At 44.1% G+C, this 20,292-nt stretch overlaps 1 protein-coding gene across 1 annotated transcript in view; it reads right to left on the bottom strand.

The window, feature by feature from the left end:
• The window catches only part of Adam12 (ADAM metallopeptidase domain 12), a 252,762-nt gene that overhangs the window by 160,906 nt on the left and 71,564 nt on the right, over nt 1-20,292 (bottom strand). Inside the window, exon 3 of the mRNA XM_090345624.1 lies at nt 16,640-16,713. Coding sequence (XP_090201750.1) covers nt 16,640-16,713 — 74 coding nt within the window. The remainder of the gene's footprint in view (nt 1-16,639; nt 16,714-20,292) is intronic.

Here is a 20,292-nt window from a genome sequence, read left to right as displayed (position 1 = left end):
TCCTCTCCCTCATGGAAGACCCCTCAGTACCAGAGGCTCTGTTTTCTTTTTCTCTGAATCTCCAACTAAGCACCCAGCTCCATGACACTGTCTCCAAGACAACCAGGTAACAATCTGAAGACAAGGTAATAAAGATAATCAGCCGGACCAAGGCTGGTATGATCGATAACAGCACCCAGGCAAAGGACACCTGGGGTACAGCGTCTGAGAGCTGTGGTGCTGCCTCCACCTCTGCTATGTGGGGCTAAGGGGGGACAGCACGAGCTGCTGAGAGCCCTCTGAGGAGCAGCCCGGATGAAGCAGGTGGCCCCCGCCCCCGCCAGCCAGCACATCTGCTCAGGCAAGCAGCAGCCCGCTCTTACCCAATGCTATATTGCTCCGCAGCAGCTAAGCCCACCTGCCACCACTTCTTCAGATCAGCTGAAGGCACTCCAGGAAAATATGGACGTCACGACAAAGGTGTGGCCTCTCTATCTACAGACTTTTCCCCCCCCACGTTTTCCAGATGTGTCCAGCTCTGTTCTGGGCGTGGCCACGGGCAAGCCCTACACAGGTGACTGGTGGGGAGTGAGCACACATTTCAGCAGGTATCTATCTCACCACTGCTCACCGCTATAGAATATCTGCAAGCTGGGAGCTGACCTTGCTGATAGGACAATGCCTGCGTTAACAAAGAAGAGATCTCCATCAGTGGAAAAGTAAAGCAAAGGGAGGAACAATCCCCTCTAAGTCACTCTGGAGGGTCTCAGAATGATGGCAGTGAGGTTAGGCACAGAAACAGGGGATGGGAAGCAGCAGACTCATTCAGGAACCTCTTCCATAAACACTGCAAAGCTGAGTCTTCAAATACTTGCTTCTATGATCCTGAGAGGTCTCCCAGCTCACGCTCATCTTCTGCTCCATGCACGAGGCCCACAGATCCTATTCTGCCAACTTTACATTCCCCCCACCTCCTAACGCTGCTCTGAAGAACATAACAATACACCTAGTCCCTCTCCAAAGGCAGGGCCTGGAAGGAGTGACAGACGAAGAAGACAGAACTCAAAATATTGTGATATCAGACATCTCCCATTGGACAATGCCGGTTCTCACCACTTCCCTAAACATTTCAAGGGGTCCTGAGGCCACCCAAGTCACTGACAGCTCAGGGATCAGAATATCTTGTATGTGTACATGAAATGGCCTCTTCACTGTCTGTAGAAGATGAGCTGATTCTAGAAATACAACTAAAGAACTTCTCAAGCATGTGAGAGTCTAGCATTCTCACCAACTTTCTCTGGCATGTGCAGTGGACATGTATTTCTAGGCTATATTAACACAGATGCACACACACACACACACACACACACACATTTTATTGACCCTTTAAATAAAACTCAGTCCATAACAATAAAAGAGAAATGGGAAAATATGACTTGTCGTTATAATCGTGTAAGAATTACATTTCATATAAAATACTGTAATCTTCTTCCTGACATAATGTTCATCCATCAACTGTGAAGACGGGTAAGGAAATATAACTGTCTTGTTTTTATAGAGGTAAGAACAAAGATAAGGATAAAGACATAAATGAAGAGGTTAGTATTAAAAAGATGTTCATCCCTCCCTGGACTCAGCAGAATGGTTCTAGCTGTGTTTTTGACCAGAGGATGTGGATTTCTTGACAAAGCACCTCTGAGAACTGTGCTTAGGGGCTTCTAGAAAGCAGGACATCTACTGGACTTTCTGGACCTGAGGGCGCTCACACAGGGAAGAGGAGAACAGGCCATATAAATATCTCTTTATTTATACTGGATTATAGATAAATAGGCATATCTTGTGGAAATATTTTGTAAGTAAGCTGTATTTTTAGAAGGATGTGTTGTACAAGCTAATTCATTAAGATTACCTTCTCCATCTTTGCAGCTCACAAATCATTTAAAAAAATAACTCTGTCCGCATGAAAGTGTTTCTGCCTGACCTAGCAGCATTTTAGACTATAATCTTTACTTTCATTTAAGTGCTTTGAGATTGAAGACTTGCCTCCTGATTCTTCCTTCATTCTTCCATCTCTATGTTTGACCCATTTCAATAACTTTCTTCCCTTCTCCTCTAGAAAACTCTAGAGCAACAGCATCTAACTGGACTATGGGAGGTCATAACTGCAGGAGAACTGAGCTCTCTCCCCCTCTCTCTCTCTCCTCCTTTCCTTTCCTGCTTTCCTTTTCCTTTCTCCTCCCCCTCTTTTCTTTAAGAAGTTGTACAAAGGGGTTTTCAAGTCAACAAGTTAGTTGATGAGTACAATGTATCTTGGTCCATGTCTTCCTGCCATCATTTTCTTCCTCTCACCGCCTATGCCATCCCTACCTCCAAGTTACCTGGTTCCATGTTCACATATGCAGTTTAAGTACTTACACTGTCTTCACCCATCCCTTCCCCTCTGCTCTCTATCCCCTGCCCCTTCTTCCCCTTCGTGAACTATGGCCTCTGACATCAGTGTTGATGCTGTAGACATCATAGAGGTTTCTGTCTGTCTGTCATTCTACCTATGATATCTACCTATAATAGATAGATATCGATACAGATTTATTTTGCAATAACGGACCTTTTGTCTCTTGGATGGTCGTTGTCTGGTACAACTACCTTGTGTCTCTGAGGTGTCTGGTTCACCATGTACAGTACTGATACCTTCAGGAGCAATCGAATGATTGCTTCTAATCTAGTACTAGCGTTCAGATCATGCCAAGCAGCTTTTGGGTTACTTCCAACAGGCTTAGGGTTAGTGAGCACAGGGCGGGCCTCCATCTGATGAGAATAAAAGGTCAATGTGGAAACGGACTAAGAATCAGTTGAGGAGTAGCTATGCAGGTAAAGCATAAGTATAGGAAAACCAGCTCCATATATAAAAAATGATTTCAAATATAGATATAACTTTGGCAGTACCAGACTTTGAACCCAGGGTCACATGCTGAGATTTTTATTTTTGCCAGTCCCAGAGCTTGAACTCGGGGCCTGAGCACTGTTCTTGGTCTTTTTCCAAGGCTACAGCTCTACCACTTGAGCCACAGTACCACTTCCACCTTTTTCTATACATGTGGTACCAAGGAAATGAACCCAGGTCTTTGTGCATGCTAGGCAAGCACTCCACCACTAGGCCAAAGTCTTGGCCTTCTGAGATTTTTTTTTTTTTTTTTTTTTTTTTGCCAGTCATGGGGCTTGGACTCTGGGCCTGAGCGCTGTCCCTGAGCTCTTCAGTTCAAGGCTACCACCCTACCCCTTGAGACACAGTGCCATTTCCGGTTTTCTAGTGGTTATTTGGAGATAAGAGTCTCATGGACTTTAGTGCCTGGGCTGGCTTTGAACTGTGATCTTCAGATCTCAGCCTCCTGAGTAGCTAGGACTACAGGCATGAGCCACCACGCCTGGCTTGAGATTTTCTTTTTAAAAGCACAAGTTAAATCTTATGCTCTCCTGCCTAACAATCCTCAGTGGCTGCCCAGGACTTGTGGCCAGACTCAGCAGGGCTTGGTCTTTGTCAATGCTCTCTTCCCTGTTCTTCTAGGTTACTCAGCCTTGACTCCAGCCCTCTGCCAGTGCCTCAAGCTCCAGACCCCTGGGTCTTCACGTACAGGCCTGGCTTTGCCTGCAGATCCCTGTCTCCACGACGCTAGACTCCTTGGGTCTTTGTCATTCCTGACTAGGGGCCTTCAACAGCTGCCAGGCCAAGGCTCCTTTCTTCCTCTCATGGCTCCCCAGGCATGTCCACTGCTCATGACCATGGCATCAAGGTCTGTGTGGCATCTCTCTTCCCTTTAGCCTGTAAGATTTTAGGGCCATGGCCTACAGCAACTCCCCCTTCCCTCACCCCCCCCCCCGACTGTCCCAGCACATTGTACAATGCACAGTAAAGAGTAGGAACTGAAAAATATTGGATGAGTTATTAACAGCAGCTCCAACTAACATTTTTATGACATTCACTATGCCTTGGACTCTGTGCTGAGTGCTTTCGGAGATTACTACATTTAATTCTTAAAACAACATGGTCTTGGTGGTCTCCACTACTACACAGACTTCAGACAGAGGCGCAGGACGCAGCTCCTAGCCTCACTCAGCAGGGTCTGGGTTACATCTCACATTATAAGATTCAAAGCCTGGTAATCTAACGATAAACTTCGTAGATGTCAAAGCAAATGTGAACCAGAGGGAAATTCCTGAATGAAAGAAAGAAGGAGAGTTACAAGAGGCTCTAAGAAGACAGGTCCAGCTTCACAAAGTTGAACACAAAGTTTTGGGGCCTTATGACTCCAAAAGTCCCTCCTCAAGATTTCTGTAGTTCGTTTTCTGAGAAGTGCTATCACACGCTCTCCTTAGCAATAAAAACAGCTATTCTTTTTTTGCTTATTTTTCCACTATATTCTTCTCGGATCCTTTATCCATGTTGTTACTCGTTTAAATGTTCTCAGGCACATGATCTGGTCTGAGATAGCAAAATATTTTACTATGGGAAAATGCAATGCCATGACTTGAGACTTGGATGGAAGTTTGATGTCCTGATTTCTTTTGTTCTCCAGTACAAAGGCCTGGAACTATCAAATATCATCTGCACATAGGTCAGTTGGTTTCTTTCCCTGCCCATAAGGGAGTAAAGTCACCCTCGAGAAGTAAACCAAGACAATCAACTCAACTGCCCCAGCAATCCTTCTAGAAAATAAAGAGTCTCCAAGCTCTCACGATACGGTTCAAGGACCAAACATTTAATTTCTAATTTAATTTTTACTGTAAAGATGATGCACAGAGGGTGGCAGTCACATAAGTTACTTATTGAGTACATTTCTTTTTGAGCAGTGTCATCTCTTACTTCACATTTTCCCAATTTTTCCCCTACCCTAATATTATTTTGACTGAAAGAAATGGTGTTGGCTACTGGGTAGTAAGAGAGAAATAAGGAATACACTTTTGTTAACTTCTGAGAACAAAGGCTTAAAAGAATGTGGCATTGTACCAGGGTCCGAGGGTCGACCCCTCAGTGTTCCATTCTCTTCTTGGTTGTGGAACTGAACCCTACTGGCCTCCAAGAGCAAGTTTGGGAATCAGTGCACATCATGTGTGAGTTTGGCCATTGTGTGCCAGAGCTCTCAGGATCATTTCTGTAATTACAAACTAGGGATGACCTCCTCAGATGACAGTCTGTGAGGTCCTTCCTGCCTCACGTGACGTGGGTCCAATCTCCCTAAATCCTCACCAGCACTTCTGCCACTCACCTCTAAGACATGTAGTCTCCATGTTAGGGTCTGGTCCTCCCCTGGAGGCTTCCCATCCACCCCCATCTGAACCACTGGGGATCCCGCATACTCCACGGCTGGCCTGGAGCACGTTCTCCCTCAGCACCTCACCTGGGGTGCAGAGGCCAGTTCTAGGATTCTCAGCTCTCTAGTGCATTCAGCTCTGAGTGCACAGGGTGAGTGGCTGCTCATTCAGGGTTTTCTGAATCCCTAAATCCTACCAAGTGAGGCTCAGGACATTGGCTCTCATGGGAACTGTTAATGGTCTTGAGTACACTGCTCTGTGTAGAAGTCCAGGCCTTAGGTCCAGTTTGGGCCAAAGTGACCAGTTCATGCAGCCCTCTGGTGAAGTAAGCGCATAACTCCTGAGGCCATAGAGCACAGAGACAAAGTATTTAAAAAAAAATCAGTAATCTTGGGCTGGGAGTTTGGCCTAGTGGTAGAGTGCTTTCCTAGCATGCACGAAGACCCAGGTTTGATTCCTCGGTACCACATACTTAGAAAAAGCCAGAAGTGGTGCTATGGCTCAAGTGGCAGAGTCCTAGCTTTGAGGAAAAAGCCCAAAGACAGTGCTCAGACCCCGAGTTCAAATCCCAAGACTGGCACAAAAGAAAAGAAAAAAAAAGCAGTAATCTAGAATAACTAAATTTCTAAATAACAGGAGATTTCTATAGCATCTCTGTAGGTCTTTTTGCAGTCCAATGTAAAAGCACTGAGAGTAACTAGGGCTTGCAATATGTAAAGATCCATGAAATCGAGTCACAATTATTAATTATCTAATCGAGAAAGACCATCCATGTAATCCAACATTTAAGTGAATTTTAAACATAGTAAATTATAGGACTAGCACTTGTAAATTTTAAATGTCATTTTATAGTGTTTATCGAAACAACTGCTACCATTCTGTCTGTTTTGTGGATATGAATGCACAGTGCCATCAGGGCTTTGCTGACAACAGTAAGTCTGCACAGGAAAACCGTATCCCACAGCTCCCTCGGGAACGCCTGTGATGATCTGTCAGAGGGGTGTCGCTTGGCTGCTAACCCAGCACTCAAGGGATCTCCAGAGACTGTCATATTTTCAAAGACAACTATGAATCTAGGCAGCTCAATCCTCAAGGCTGGCTGGAGCTGAAGGAGTGGTCCTAGAAAGGCTGTAAAAATAATTCTGTGTAAATAAATCGCCTCTCCAAATAACCCTCCTGCAGGAGGGGTTAGTCCCATCTCATCTTCTATCTGCCCACATGGTTTCCATAAGGAAGAGAATCATCAACACATAAAGAAGCTCTTGTTCTGCAGCTGGTCCCACAGTAAAACCCACCAGCATGCTGAGAAGAAATGCATGAACATATCACAACAGCGTTAGATAAACACTCTCCTTTTATTTCTCTCATGGCACCTGAATACAAAGGTTACCTCCTCATTTTCTTGATGTCTGAGGCAATGACTGCCCTTCTCTGCTTCTCTGAGCATGACAGGGTCTTGTCTTTGTCCTTTTGGTTTGCATGGATGCAGCCCGGTGGGCCAGGTCTCCCCCCTTCAAGCCCCTGGGTTCCTCCAGCAGTGCTCTGATCCATCAACACCTGTGTCTCTGCAGGGTCTGCAGGGCTTCGGCTTCATCTTTTAAAAGCACGAGATAATTAAGCCCTCTGGAGAGTCATTTCACACTAGGACCCAGGACTCCACCGGCCACGGGGAGGGTGTGGAGACTCACATCTCTGGTGAACTGATCACAAATGAGTGCACACAACGGGGAGCCATGACTGAGCTGCCATTAACTGGCGGGGTGCCCGCACATTTGAGGTTACAGGACTACCCGTCAGGCAGAGACAGAACAACGACTGGAAGAGTCCTGACAATGATCCTGCTGGTTATCTCATGCTTCATGATGGCCAATCAGCAAGGTCCTCTGTGGATGAGTTCCAGCTAATAAATGCAGGGAACGACAGAAGGTCACCCTGTGACAGGACTCTAGGTACACAGATCTAAGGCCGATCACTAATGGGTGTTAAACCTGGCAGGTAAAGGCTCAGGTCGGGCTTTCTTACGGAAACCTCACAAGTGAGTAATCGGAGGTCACGGAACTACCGACATGGCACAGGAGGACAAGGCACCACTGGCGCTGGAGTCCATCCCCAAAGTAGACCTTTAGGCTGCACAGGGTAGTAGATCTCATTACCAGGTAGCAGAACCCACAGGGAAACAGATGAACGGGCTCCGTAGCTCCTAGAGCAATAATCAGCTGGGCCAACCATGGGAAATACAACCCCATGAGTAACCTGGTTTCACTTGTAAACAAGTTGTTTTCCTTCACACTGAATGAAACTTTTCATTTCTAAGAATTAGAGAGACAGAGACAGAGAGAGAGAGAGAGAGAGAGAGAGAGAGAGAGAGAGAGAGAGAGAGAGAGAGAGAGAGAGAGAGAGAGAGAGAGAGAGAGGCGAGCTAGATAGATACCTGTGGCTCATACCTGTCATCCTAGCTATTCAAAAGACTGGGATTCGAGATTCCTGGTTCAAAATCAGCCTAAGAAGGAAAGTCTGTGAGACTCACACCTCCAGTTAAATAGCAAAAAATAAAGCTGAAAGTGGAGCAGAGGCTCAAGTGGTAGAGTGGGAGACTTGAACAGAAAAACTCAGGAACAGCACCCAGTCTATAAGTTCAAGCTCCTAGATAAGCACAAAAGGAAGGAAGGAAGGAAGGAAGGAAGGAAGGAAGGAAGGAAGGAAGGAAGGAAGGAAGGAAGGAAGGAAGGGAAAAAAGAGAAGTGGTATAGTGGTGCTGTGGCTCAAGTGGGAAGAGAGCTCAGGGACTGTGCCCAAGCCTGTGCCCAAGCCCGGAGTTCAAGCCCCACAAATGACAAAAATGTAAGAAGAAAAGAGAATCCACAGACATCTGAGAATGAAAACAATGCAGCAAGAGAATACCTATCTTCTGAGTCAAGCTACGTAACTGACAGAAAAAAAGAACTAGAACAGAGATATAACAGAGATACAGGAATATCAGGGAAATGCTAATTCTGGCTGGATTTTTGAGAATATTAAGAAATAGGTGTTAATTTTGAGATACCAGAAACCATTCTTCATGAGTGGCACATAAGACTTTCTGGATACAAAGATGGGGTCTGTAGCCCCCACTATTGTGAGAGTTCATGTTACATCCTCTCTGCCTTACCAGTCAGACACCACACTATGAGGACAGGGACAAGACTTTTTTTGCCCTGATAATAAAAATACTCCAGGATCTCTGCTTTCTTTGTGGTACAATACATATAACATAAAGCATACAGTTTTATTCATGTATAAGTACACAGTTCACAATCACACAACAGTATCGAGCACCCATCATCCTGTTCGTTTTCAGAACGTTTTACTCCTCCTCCCAAATGGAAATCCTGTTCTCGTGAAATGATAACTCGCTCTTCTCTCTTGCCACATCCCTGGAGGTCCTCACTTTACTTTCTGTCTCTGTGAATTTATTTCTCCTCAGTGCCATGCCTAAGTGGAATCATCCAGTGTATGTCTTTCTTTGTCACTCAGCATAATGCCCTCAAGGTTTTCCACAGCCACGTAATACTTCACTGACTGCACAGATACACTGAAAAAATGTGGTTCACATCCGTAATCCTAGCTATTCAGGAGGCCGAGAGCTGAGGTTCAAAGCCAGCCTTGGCACTAAAGACTCTTATCTCCAATTAATCTTTAGAAAACAGGAAGTGGGGCTATGGTTCAGGGGTAGGGTGGTAGCCTTGAGCTGAAGAGCTCAGAGACAGCGCCCAGGCCCAGAGCCAGAGTTCAAGCCCCATGACCCACCAAAAAAAAAAAAAAATGTATTCATCTCTTGATGGAGCTTTGGTTTGTTTCCACGTTGGGGCTATTCCAAATAATGCTTCTATGAATGCTCATATACAGATATCTGTTTAAGTCATAAATGGTTAACTTTATAATGAAGACCTTATTTATTATGAGAAACAAAAGAAGACCGTGTATAATTTGTGCATAACAAGTAAACTTTTGGTGATTTACATTGTTATAGCTCCTTATCACTACTAATTAAGTATGAATGCTCAGGATAAATAAGAAAGAACTGAGGAGAAATCCAGGAAACAGAACTGTCCGTTGCCAAGTTGAAGTCTGTCCAAGCTCACTGTGAAGCCTGGCCAATGACAGCCCAGGGTTCCAGTCCACAGGGAGAATGAAGTTGAAGTAAACATTTCTGAGGAAAATAACCTAGACTTTTGGGTTATAACTAACATAATCTCTGTTCATAAACTTAAATTCTCTTCGAGTTTTCTGAAGACTCATTTTGCAGTCTTATGTGATGCAGAATACTGGTGTGACATAAACACACAAGTGTCACAGTCTTTCTGTTGAGGACAAAATAACTAGAAATAGCCAAGAAGAGACTGCATGCATATATCAACCAGAGCAGCACCTGTGCAAAACCCCCCGGGCACCCAGCAGGTCTGGGGACAGTACGGTGACATCCAGGTGACATGGGCACTTTTGCACAACCAGAGAAACATGGAAAGGGAAGCCTGGCTTCCTTGGGCATTGTGGTTGAGTGTGTGGAGAGATCACGATCCACCAGGACACTGGCCAGAAAACCATAAACCCATGATCTGAGAGGTGTGGGTCTGTGAGGGAGGAAGGCAGGAAGGGAAATCCACGTTCCCAGACAGTATACCCCAATGTGGAGTCTACCCAGAGACTCGCAACCTCAGACTGGACCAAGAGACACTCCTGGAGAAGCATCCTATCCCAGAGGGTCCCCAGGACAGCGGTGGAACTGGCAGGAGAGTTTCCTCACGTCACGTCCTTCTCATTAGGGGTTCCCATTTAGCCGATATGCTTTCCTGTAGGAACTGGCCTTCTTCCCTCAACCTTCACTGCACTGTGTGTTGTCGAAACTCCGTGGAACAACAAGCTCTCTTAGAAAGTCAGGATGCCCCAGGACTCCCTTCTGTACTTGGATGAGTGGATGGAAAGCAAGCGGGCTGGATTCTCCTTAGATTCAGCAGGCCACAGAAAGGTAGCAGGCAAGGATGGAGGTCACGTCTAATCAAAGCTTTCTGCCTATAGACGGATCACTAGCAGTAGCAATGGCTGCAGTCCATGGCCCAATTGCACCATGTGCTGCCCAGGGTGCACTCACAGATGGCACAGTACCACCACCTTCATCTGTCCATCAGTACAGCCCTTCCATCTTGTCCTCCCGTGGCAGTGCACTGTCCTGTGGTCCACTGCCCCCATCCTTCAGTGAGGATGTTCATAACCTCTCCAGACAAAAGTGTCCTCTGGCTGGGGCTGGCCACACAGGCCATGCATGCTCGCCCAGTCTCCAGCTTACACGCAGGCTCGCCCCAGACTGCACATACCATGTGGTTTAAGGTCCCGTGGCTGTGCCGAACCAGCACAACCCCACCCTTGACAGCACAGGCCCAGAGCTCTCCAAGACGAGGGTAGGAAAAGCCTGCCATGCTCCATCTACGCTACACACTGAGTGAGACTGCAGGCCATGAAAATGACCGAAGCCACAGCAACCCCAGTGTTCACACGAGTCCAGACTCCTTCAGGTTCCCACTGAAATCTCAGCCATCTCATTCCAGATCTTTCGAATTGTGCTCGTCTTTGTTCTGTGAGTATGCGCAGAACCGTCTGGGCTGTCTCTTTCCTTTCACGGTTTGGAACTGCAGATACGGGAAAGGCCAGAGCACCACGATCCGAGCATCATGTTTAATGGGAAGGGGCCTGCACAGGTCAGAATGAACCTTTCCAAAGGAGAGTGGTAAAGGGAGAGGCTGCAAGCAGCCTGATGCTGAAGCCCAGCGGAGTCTCATAGCTCCTCTCTTGGAAGCCATCCACCCATCCACCCCCATGTGTGACACTCGGCCAACTTCCCATGACCCCCATTCGACTCACTCCAGACTGTCCATTCCTGACGTTCGCCCTCGGACGGGGGCTTGCTGAGGGGAGCAGGCTGGCTGGACCCTGCCACAACTTGATGCATAGTCCTGCTTGGTGGGAGAGAAAAGGGATGCCCAATAATGGCGCTGCACAGGTACTGGGTTTGACTTTGGCCTGGGCAGGGTCACCACCAATCAGAAGTGGCAGGCTTAGGTGCCAGTTGCTTTCTCCGCAGCCGTGAGGGCTTCGGGGCTCCTGTAGTTTCTAGGTCTCACACACAAAGACACACTGGCTTCTTTGCTTCAGATTCACACTTGGAAAAAATTGTTTTCAAACCCAGCATGGACATTACATGTCTCCCCGTTCAGTCTCTTCTTGTTAGTTTTGGCTCATGGATGCAAACTGCCAGAATGTCTCCAATCCAGCTTTTGTGTGGCCAGGAGATGTGAGCAGGGCAGCTCTTTATGTCCTCAGAGTGACGGCTCACCAAGTCGTGGGCCAGGATGAGGATATGAACACAGCCCCGAGGCCACCTTCAGCAATCTCCACGCAGCTGACTGCAAGCTCCAAGCTTCAGGCCACCACGAACCACAGACTGACATCCTCTAGCCGGTCATCCACCCAGCTCCTAAGCCACCCAACACCACATGCCACAGCTGTGTTTCTCCATCCCGTACAGGCTGAGAGACAATCTAAAATAAACACCTTCTCAGATATTTATGCCCAGTGTTTGGCAATTTTAAATGTGCTGCTGTTGTTTCAAAGTGAATAGTAATGGACGCTGTCTGGAATTGTTCCAGATAGAAAGTCAGGGCCGACGTTGTTCAAGCTCAGAGATACCCCAAATAGAAACTCAGTGGGTTTTGTGTTTCCCCTGGCAACCACCTTCCATCCTTGCTGGAAATGGAGCTTGCAAACACGATGCTCAGCGGGTTGAGGGGTGTGTGATCTACTCCCTCACCTTTAATTATCCTAAACTAGGAACACGGATGTCTCAGCTGGGCAGCTTATGCCATAAACCATTTCCATCAAAGATGTGGGCTCGCGGAACACCTGCGTGAGCAGTGACTGGAGAGGCCACAGAGGTCCTGGGGACGTAGGGAAGATACGAAGCTCGTCTCTGCAGTCCCATAGGCAGACAGCGTTGAGAAAGATGCTTCTCCATGGAAGCTTTTGCTTCTTTAAACATTCAATTATGGCCCCACAAGCACAGGTTTTAAGTGAACAGGCGATCTCTGCACAAATTATGCATGCTAGAAGGTAAATAAAATATAGATTGCCTGAAATAGAGACTGAATAAGAATTTAGCCCTGCTCATTGCAGAAGGGTTTACAGATTCTGAGAAGGGATGGTCAGGTACTCTCTTTCAATATTAGTTCTAGCTATGAGATTTTAGGGACAGGGGCACTTTTATTTTGGTTTTAATTACTAAGCAGGTTTGGAATTAAAATAGGTTTCTGAATATCCAAGAATTCACTATTCAGTGGGTAGACCTTTCATTGCCATTTGTAAGTTATTGGAGGCTATTCAAAGGCCTGTCACCGTATTTTTCCTTTTTACAAACAGTGACTACTTTGACTTCTCTTTTCAATCATCGTCAAGTTTTCATGATATTTTTCCCTTCCAAATAAAAAAAATGATTTCTTCTTATTTTAAGAGAAATGTGTTTTTATAGTCAAACACTAAGACACTAAAAATGTAGGCTATAATCAGTACTCAGAAACCTATATCATGTGTCTCATTTTAAAATAAAAGCTGAATGCCATGTAAATTATTTTCTAATATGATGTTCAGGTTGATTACACCAAGGTTTTGTTTTACAATGTCATCTTTAATTACTGCATGGTATTGGGTTTCATAGCAGAGCCATGGCTTGTTTAACCAACTTCCTCCTATTAGATGCTATTATTCTGCGACTGACATCTTTGATTGTGGGGTTCACTCCTCACTGGGAGACAGTGGAGCTGACAGATGATCTGCTCTTCATTTCAATTGGTCAGGACTGCGATGATGCAGATTGTTAAATAGTTAAATGGCCTCTGCGTATATTTGAATCTCTGGGTTCATTCATTTAAACTCTCTGAATTGGATCTATTAGGTCAAAGGCTGTGCAAATTGAAAAAGAATTGTAAATGAGGTATTGACTGTCTTTTGTATCTAATAGCACTGTTCTTATGTAATTATAGAGATTTCATTATTCCAGGATATTACCTATTAATAACAGATACGCAGTCTTTAAAAACTGTCATGTTAGGTAAGTTGAGGAGATGAGTGGAGCTGGGATGAAGAGGGGGGAATGATGAGTGGTGTGATTCTGAGTAGCTTGCATTGTACTCACAACCTGGCATGTTGAACTGAAAGTCTTCCACAACGAAAAAGTTCATACTAAAGTATTTGGAATCCTTCATTCTCTAAATAGTAATACTGGTATACTCTCATTTAAAAAACTTTACTATTAACAAAATAGAGACTGAAGACTTGATATAAGTAGAGGATGGGATGCAGCTCAGGGGCAGAATGTTTCCACAGCACACACAAGGCTCTGGGTCTGATCCCCAGAAAGAAATAAACAACCAGTACAGGTGGCATATTGCCAATAAAGCAACAGAATAATACCTCAGGAACACATTCAATATGCTTCATCTATTTTTACAATTTAGGCCGGCAGAGAAGTGGAGAAGGGTGGAATAAATTGTGGAGGGATACTTTTATGTTTTCAACTTTTCTAATTTTTGGATTATCTTACAAAAGCCCCAAGATTGGAAAGAAACAAATTAAGGAACCTGTTAAAATGCTATTTCTTTTCCTTCCCTTCCTTCCTTCCTTCCTTCCTTCCTTCCTTCCTTCCTTCCTTCCTTCCTTCCTTCCTTCTTTCCTTCCTCCCTTCCTTCCAACAAATTAGTCATTGTCGAGTTGACAGCTTGCATTAGACTCCACAGCAGCAGAAGGGAAACGATTTCCTGGGGGACCATGAAGGGTGTTGAAGCCGCTGTATGACCTCAGGAGAGCCAGGGGGCTTTAAGCTGCTGTGTCCACACAGAAAAGCAAGCTCGCTCAACAAGGAGACCAAAGGCTAGGAGATAAGACTGCCCAGGGAGGGGTGACAACACCAACTCAAAAGACAAACAACCGAAGCCGGATTTACAACAAACACGAACATTAGCCAGGAGAACCCTTTATGCTTCATGTTTTGCTCCTTTCTTCCCTGTTGTATTTAATTTTCTGTGGGGGCATGTATTCACTTTATAGTAAAAAAGAAATAACATGGATTTTTATTAAATCTGTGTCTGCTCTCTGGTCATAACACCATCTATGAGTTTATGGGCAGCACATCCCTTAAAGCCACACGGCAAAAGAACTTCCCACCGAGAAACACGCTACCCCAGTCACAGGTCCTAACATCCCCCTGAGAGAGGTGGCACGGCTGGAAGTCCTCCCTTTACTCTTTCAGAGAACATCTAGTTCCACCACTGAGGTACTTTCAAAACCATCTTCCTGCATCAATGTATAAAACCACCAATGTCCCATAATATTTTTATATGAAAGAAATAGACAAAGAAAGATCAGAAAAATATGTGCTTTCCTAACAGAGGTGTGTCCAACGTTTTCTGCTCAGATCTCAACTTATCCAACACATGTGCCTGAAGCTTGTTGTGAATATTATCAGTCAAAGCTAAATCACATCACTTATTTGCTCTTTACAAAGCATTTGACGCACAGGTGGCAGATTGTTAGGAGAGGACCGTGGGATTTTGCACACACTGGTTTCAAATGCATTGTGACGTTCCCTGTGGAATGCTAGCAAGGGCTATCAATTGTCCTTCTGACTTGCTTTGTACCCTCAAATCAAAGCCTTGATGCCAGACAGTGATCCCACTTCTTTCTGTTCCTTGGAGCCACTTTCCAAGAAGCCTTCCCTAGTGACACTGCCATTTCAGCAAAATTCAGCTTTGTACCAGGCTGTGAAGAAGAGAACAATATTGCTCAAAGTGGAAAATTCCTCTTCTCTGTATGAAGATGGGGTTTGAACTCAGGGTGTTGTGTTTGGCACTTGAGCCATGCCTCTACGCCTTTTTGCTCTGATTATTTCTATTTATATTACCATGATTATTAGTGATAGGCTTTTGCCTAAGTCAGCCTGGATGGTGATCCTCCCATCATCACGTCTCACAGCTGAGAAGACAGCTACATGCCACCATTCCCAGCATTGCTTCTGTGGAGATGGGGTGGTGGGAGTCTCATGCCTGGGATGGCCTCAAAGTGTGATCCTTCTGAGAAGCCAGAATTATACAGCCACCAGCACCCAGGGTGACAAATTTGTTCAAATATGCATTCCTTTCTATATAGCCAACAGACAAGATAAAATAATGGCATTTGCAGGGACATGGATGAATCTAGAACGAATCATGCTGAGTGAGACAAGTCAAGACCTAAGGAACGAAAGGTGCATGGTATCCTTAATATGTGGCTATTAGATCCAAAGAGTACAAGAGTGAGGATTCAATATCTGCATACCCAATGCTATGGACATGGTAATGGAAATACAAACATAACTATATAGATGTAAAAACCTATGACTCTATAGACATAATGTTTTATTACATAGATTAAGATGTATCTATGACATACAAAACCTCAGCTTAATTTTGATTATGTTCTAAAATCTAAGTCCCAGTGATTGTATATAGAGATTCCCTTCTTGAATACTTGTTTGTTAAACACATCATTTGAAATATGATGTAAAAAGCAATGTTAATAAATTCTTTAATAAAAAAGAATAGTAACATGAAAAAATATGCATTCCTCTGGGGGAACAATTATTAGCTTGAGTCCTAGCCACAAGGATAAGAAGGAGCCTGAGAACTTAGGTTCTGTTGGGAGAGCCAAGGAGAATGCCATGAATGAAAAATGCTTTCATCTTTACCTTGAGGCAGATACAATGTCTACCATACAATCTATGTGATTATATCCACGTGTTCTAGAAAAAAATGTAATCTCATTTTCTATACATTTATATAATTTTTCCAGGAAAGGATCAAACTTTTAAACAAAAAGATAAAAATGAAGTTTATACCACTTTGAAAGCCAGAAGAAACTCAAATTTTTCCAAGAGAAAAGAGTTCCTATGTATTTGAAGCTACCTCCTCTGATTGTAAGCCAAGAATTGCCAAAAGTCAACTAAGAGTGGGATACTTCCTTGAACAAACAGAAAATGCTCTAAATTCTTTTTTTTTTTTTTTTGAGAAAAAGAAATCTTGAAACCATTGAAAAACCTACTGAGTTATCAAGTTAATGTTTTGCTTTAGAGTGATACAAGGCTTCATTTCTCCAGATTTGATTTCGGCTTCAGGTGTGAATCTGGATTCTGAATCCAAGCATTTGGTTGTTTCCCTGCATGTTGACATACACTCCATGGGGCCTTCCAATCCTCCTTGCTCCTAAGGTGTGATAAATAAGAATGAACTTCACTTACTCATTTCTTTCCAGGTACACGGTCAGTTCTCTGCTTTCAAGTTGTAGCTGAAGGCGCAGGGATGCTGGATGGTCCTGAAAGATAACCGAAGAGCCAGTTGAGAAACATTGGGCTTTGACTTGCCCATACGGCAGTCAGCAGAGTGAGAGAAAAATCCATTTCTTCATGGAAGCATTTGGGGGAGGAGCTGGAGGAGGAGACAACATGGCCTGTAACCTTCAGACTCCTGGACTCCTGGCCTGCGGCCACACACTCTCCACCCACCTGGGTCTTTGTCCATCCCATCCATGCTTTCCCTTCATCTCCGGCCCTACCAAAGGCACCTCTGCTTCCCCACCTGCCCATGTCTGAACCCTGAGGTCACTTCCTGGGACCTTCTGCTCCGTCACCTGTCCTAGAGAATGCACCAGAAGTCCCTTTTGTTCTCTGAAGCTCCCCATGCAGGCTCCAGCCCACTCCACACAGCCACTTAAGAGAAGCAGGGGGAGGGGAGTGGCTCTGGTGGAAGAGCACCTAAGCATGAGCTCCCTGGTTTGGATTCCAGTGCTTCAGGGAGACTTTGGGCCACTCCATGGAAGCAGCATCACAGCTTCACAGGTGACGGGCTCTGCCCAGCAGGCCTGGGGCCACAGTTTAATGGAGACATCGTGGTGGCCCCACATTCAGTGGGAGGGAGCTGCAGTTATCCTGGCTTTGTCTGTCTTTGCTTTTGTGTTGGGTAAGAGTAAAGGGGACAAGAAGCTTATATGCAATTTTCTAATACTGCATTGCTTGAAATATGCTATTATAACTTCAGAGTGCAAGATGTTTTTACAATATATTGTTTGAGCTGTATTGTGAATTAACAAGCCACGTGTTATACTTTCAGACAAAACAGATCATGAATGTTGAATTTCCAACATTAAAATAATTAGTTAAAAATGAAGCAATTCTTTTTCAAACCCACAACAGCTGAAGGTCACATGAGTTTAGAGGAAATAACAAAGCATGTTAACAAAGACCATATTACTAAAGGCTCAAAAAGATTTGCCTTATTTTAGGACAAACCTCTGATATCCAGTAGCCTTTTTATATCTGATCTGGTAAGGGTTAGCCATGCAGAGCTATTGGAAATTAAACTAATTAAAACAAAATAAAATAAAATTGAGAATTCAGTTCAGCAAATACTCTTGATGCATAAAGCAGATACACATGGCTTGTAGGCTTCAGATGTACATAGGGCATGTATGTAAAGGACTATGGCTGCTAATAAGGGACAGGCCCAGGGCGGGGGGAGGGGGGAGAGGGGGAAAGGGAGAGGGAAGATGGGAGCGAGAAAAGGGGAAGGAGATAGGAGGGAGGAGAAAGGGGGAGTGGAGGGAAAAATGTGTGGGAAGAAGAAAGGGAGAGAAGGAAATGGGAGAGGGAAGAGATAAAGTCCCCAAACTGCTGACCAAGTAACCGATATTTTAAAAACTGGTTCCTTTGAGGGTAACACAAGTGCAAGCCCAAGACTTTTATTGATGTATCTTAAAAAGATGGTGTCTTAGTTTTAATTGATGGATGATATTATTTTAAATAGTTACTTAAGCTTGAGGATTAAACTGGTGAATTTCTATACACTGAAGGCCCACGTGTATGTTCTGGGTTTAAATTGCTTTTGTTTCTTATGAATTCATTCTAGTAAAGACTAAACTAACTCAATCCATACAGTTAAGAAATGTCTTGCTTTTATAAGAACTGTATGGATTTCTGAGTGTTGGCTGAACTTTAAAAATTAACATTTCTGGTCTATCGCTGTAACATCAGATGTATCATTACTTTGTAGCATGGGGTGTGAAGGTGTTTTATTTGCTTTTCATTCCATCCAAGGATTTCTGCCTATATTTGCTTACACTTTCTGACTCTCAGATTTAATGACAAATATTTGTACATTGTTCTCTGCAGGGTTCTCACTATGTACTCAATAGCTCTATCTTAGAAAGATAAAAAGATTAATCATGTTTACAATAAAATACTAAAACAAACATGTCTTCATATTCTACCAAGATAGACCCTAACACCCATGTATGCTATCTTTGCATATATCATTATACCACATGCACATAATCTTTTCACGCATGGCTAGTTGTTTTACATATGCTGATATATAGATCTTAGTTCCTTTACTTGCAAATTATAGTTGCCTAAGATACTTACACACACATATCACCATCATAGGAGAAATCCTGACAAGTGTTATCTGTAAGAAACTATGTCGCAGTGATAGTGGGTGCTTATAAGCAGGCAGAAGGTTCTGGGTTTTATATTTCACATCACCAATAAACAAAGAAACAAATCACCATACCTTTTTTCCCAAAATAATTAAGCTAGCTTAAATATTATTTGTACCAGTTCCCCAGAAAGCCCCTTTAAGAGCTTTATAACAATTCAACGTCAACATCTTTCAAAAGAATATGACTTCTGTCTGGGGTTGGGGGCAAGGGGTTGTCTATGTGTATACTTTAGTGGCGGCAGAGCTGTATGAGAGAAATCTAATGGACAGGGAGAACAGACAGCTATTCTAATTCAAACTCATTACGTGCAGTAGTCATTTTCGTTTAAAAGCATGTATTTGTTCCCTTTCCTTTTGATTGTAATCCATGGGAGATAATGAACCAGCCTTAATGGGACACAGCATTACTTTTTCTCAAAAAATGATATATTGATTACCCTGATGGAACTCGGTCCTTTGTTGAACACTTAAAGAGCTGCAACTGCTGAACAAATCCATTCAATGTTAATCAATAGGCCCGAAATATGTACACAGTAATTATAATTTCATCTTTTAAATTAGGGGAAGTATATCTAAAAGGATATATACAATGAACCAGCATGCTTTTAAAAAAAAAACCATAATAAAATAGTCACCAGACGACTTGCCAGTGGCAAGTAGTATGTGTAAAGTTATCATCGGAATCTTAGCATCCCCCAGGTCAATATGCTGGGACTGCTGAAGAAAAGGAAACAGCCTGGTGACTCATTCAACAGCCATGAACCTCCTCAGGGTTCTGGAGATTACGAACCTAAGATCAAAATTTCGAGATCCGCTTTCCACAGATGGTCCTCTTGCTGTTTGTCTATGTGGTCATTAGGATACTGTGTCTTTTCCTGTGAGGACACCGGTCACATGGATAAAAGCCCGCCCTACCAGCTCACCCCATCTTATCTAACCACCTCCCTACGGGCCCTTACTCCAAACCCAGTGGGGTGGGGTTTCAATGCATGGATTAGGCGGGGCAGAGCATAGCACTCCTTGTGCTAGACTGACTCTTCTATTCCTCACTCATACAGGTAACTGCCTAGTAATCATTATCTCAGTTTCCCTCACAGAGTGTCTTTCTTTTTTAGAAAAATTTTCCTCAGGGGGCAGATACTGGAGTTTGAACTTAGGACCTTGAGCTTTCTCTATCATGTGAACTACGTCTCCAGTCACTTAGGCTTTAGATATTGGTTGAGATCCTCCCATTTACTTCACACATAGCTAGCGTGGCAGGCACATACTGACTCATCCACCTTTTTATTGGACGAGATGGGGTCTCAGGATCACAGCCCTGGGGGTGTGCTGGCTTTGAAAATTCCTCCTCCAAATCTCAGCCTCCTTAGTAGCCAGGATTATCGGTGTGGCCACATAT

The sequence above is a fragment of the Megascapheus bottae genome, chromosome 15 (assembly GCF_031878675.1).
Source record: "Megascapheus bottae isolate mThoBot1 chromosome 15, mThoBot2.hap1, whole genome shotgun sequence".
Taxonomy (NCBI): Eukaryota; Metazoa; Chordata; class Mammalia; order Rodentia; family Geomyidae; genus Megascapheus; species Megascapheus bottae.
Note: the sequence above shows the minus strand (reverse complement) of the source record. Positions and strands in the feature narration are given on the sequence as shown.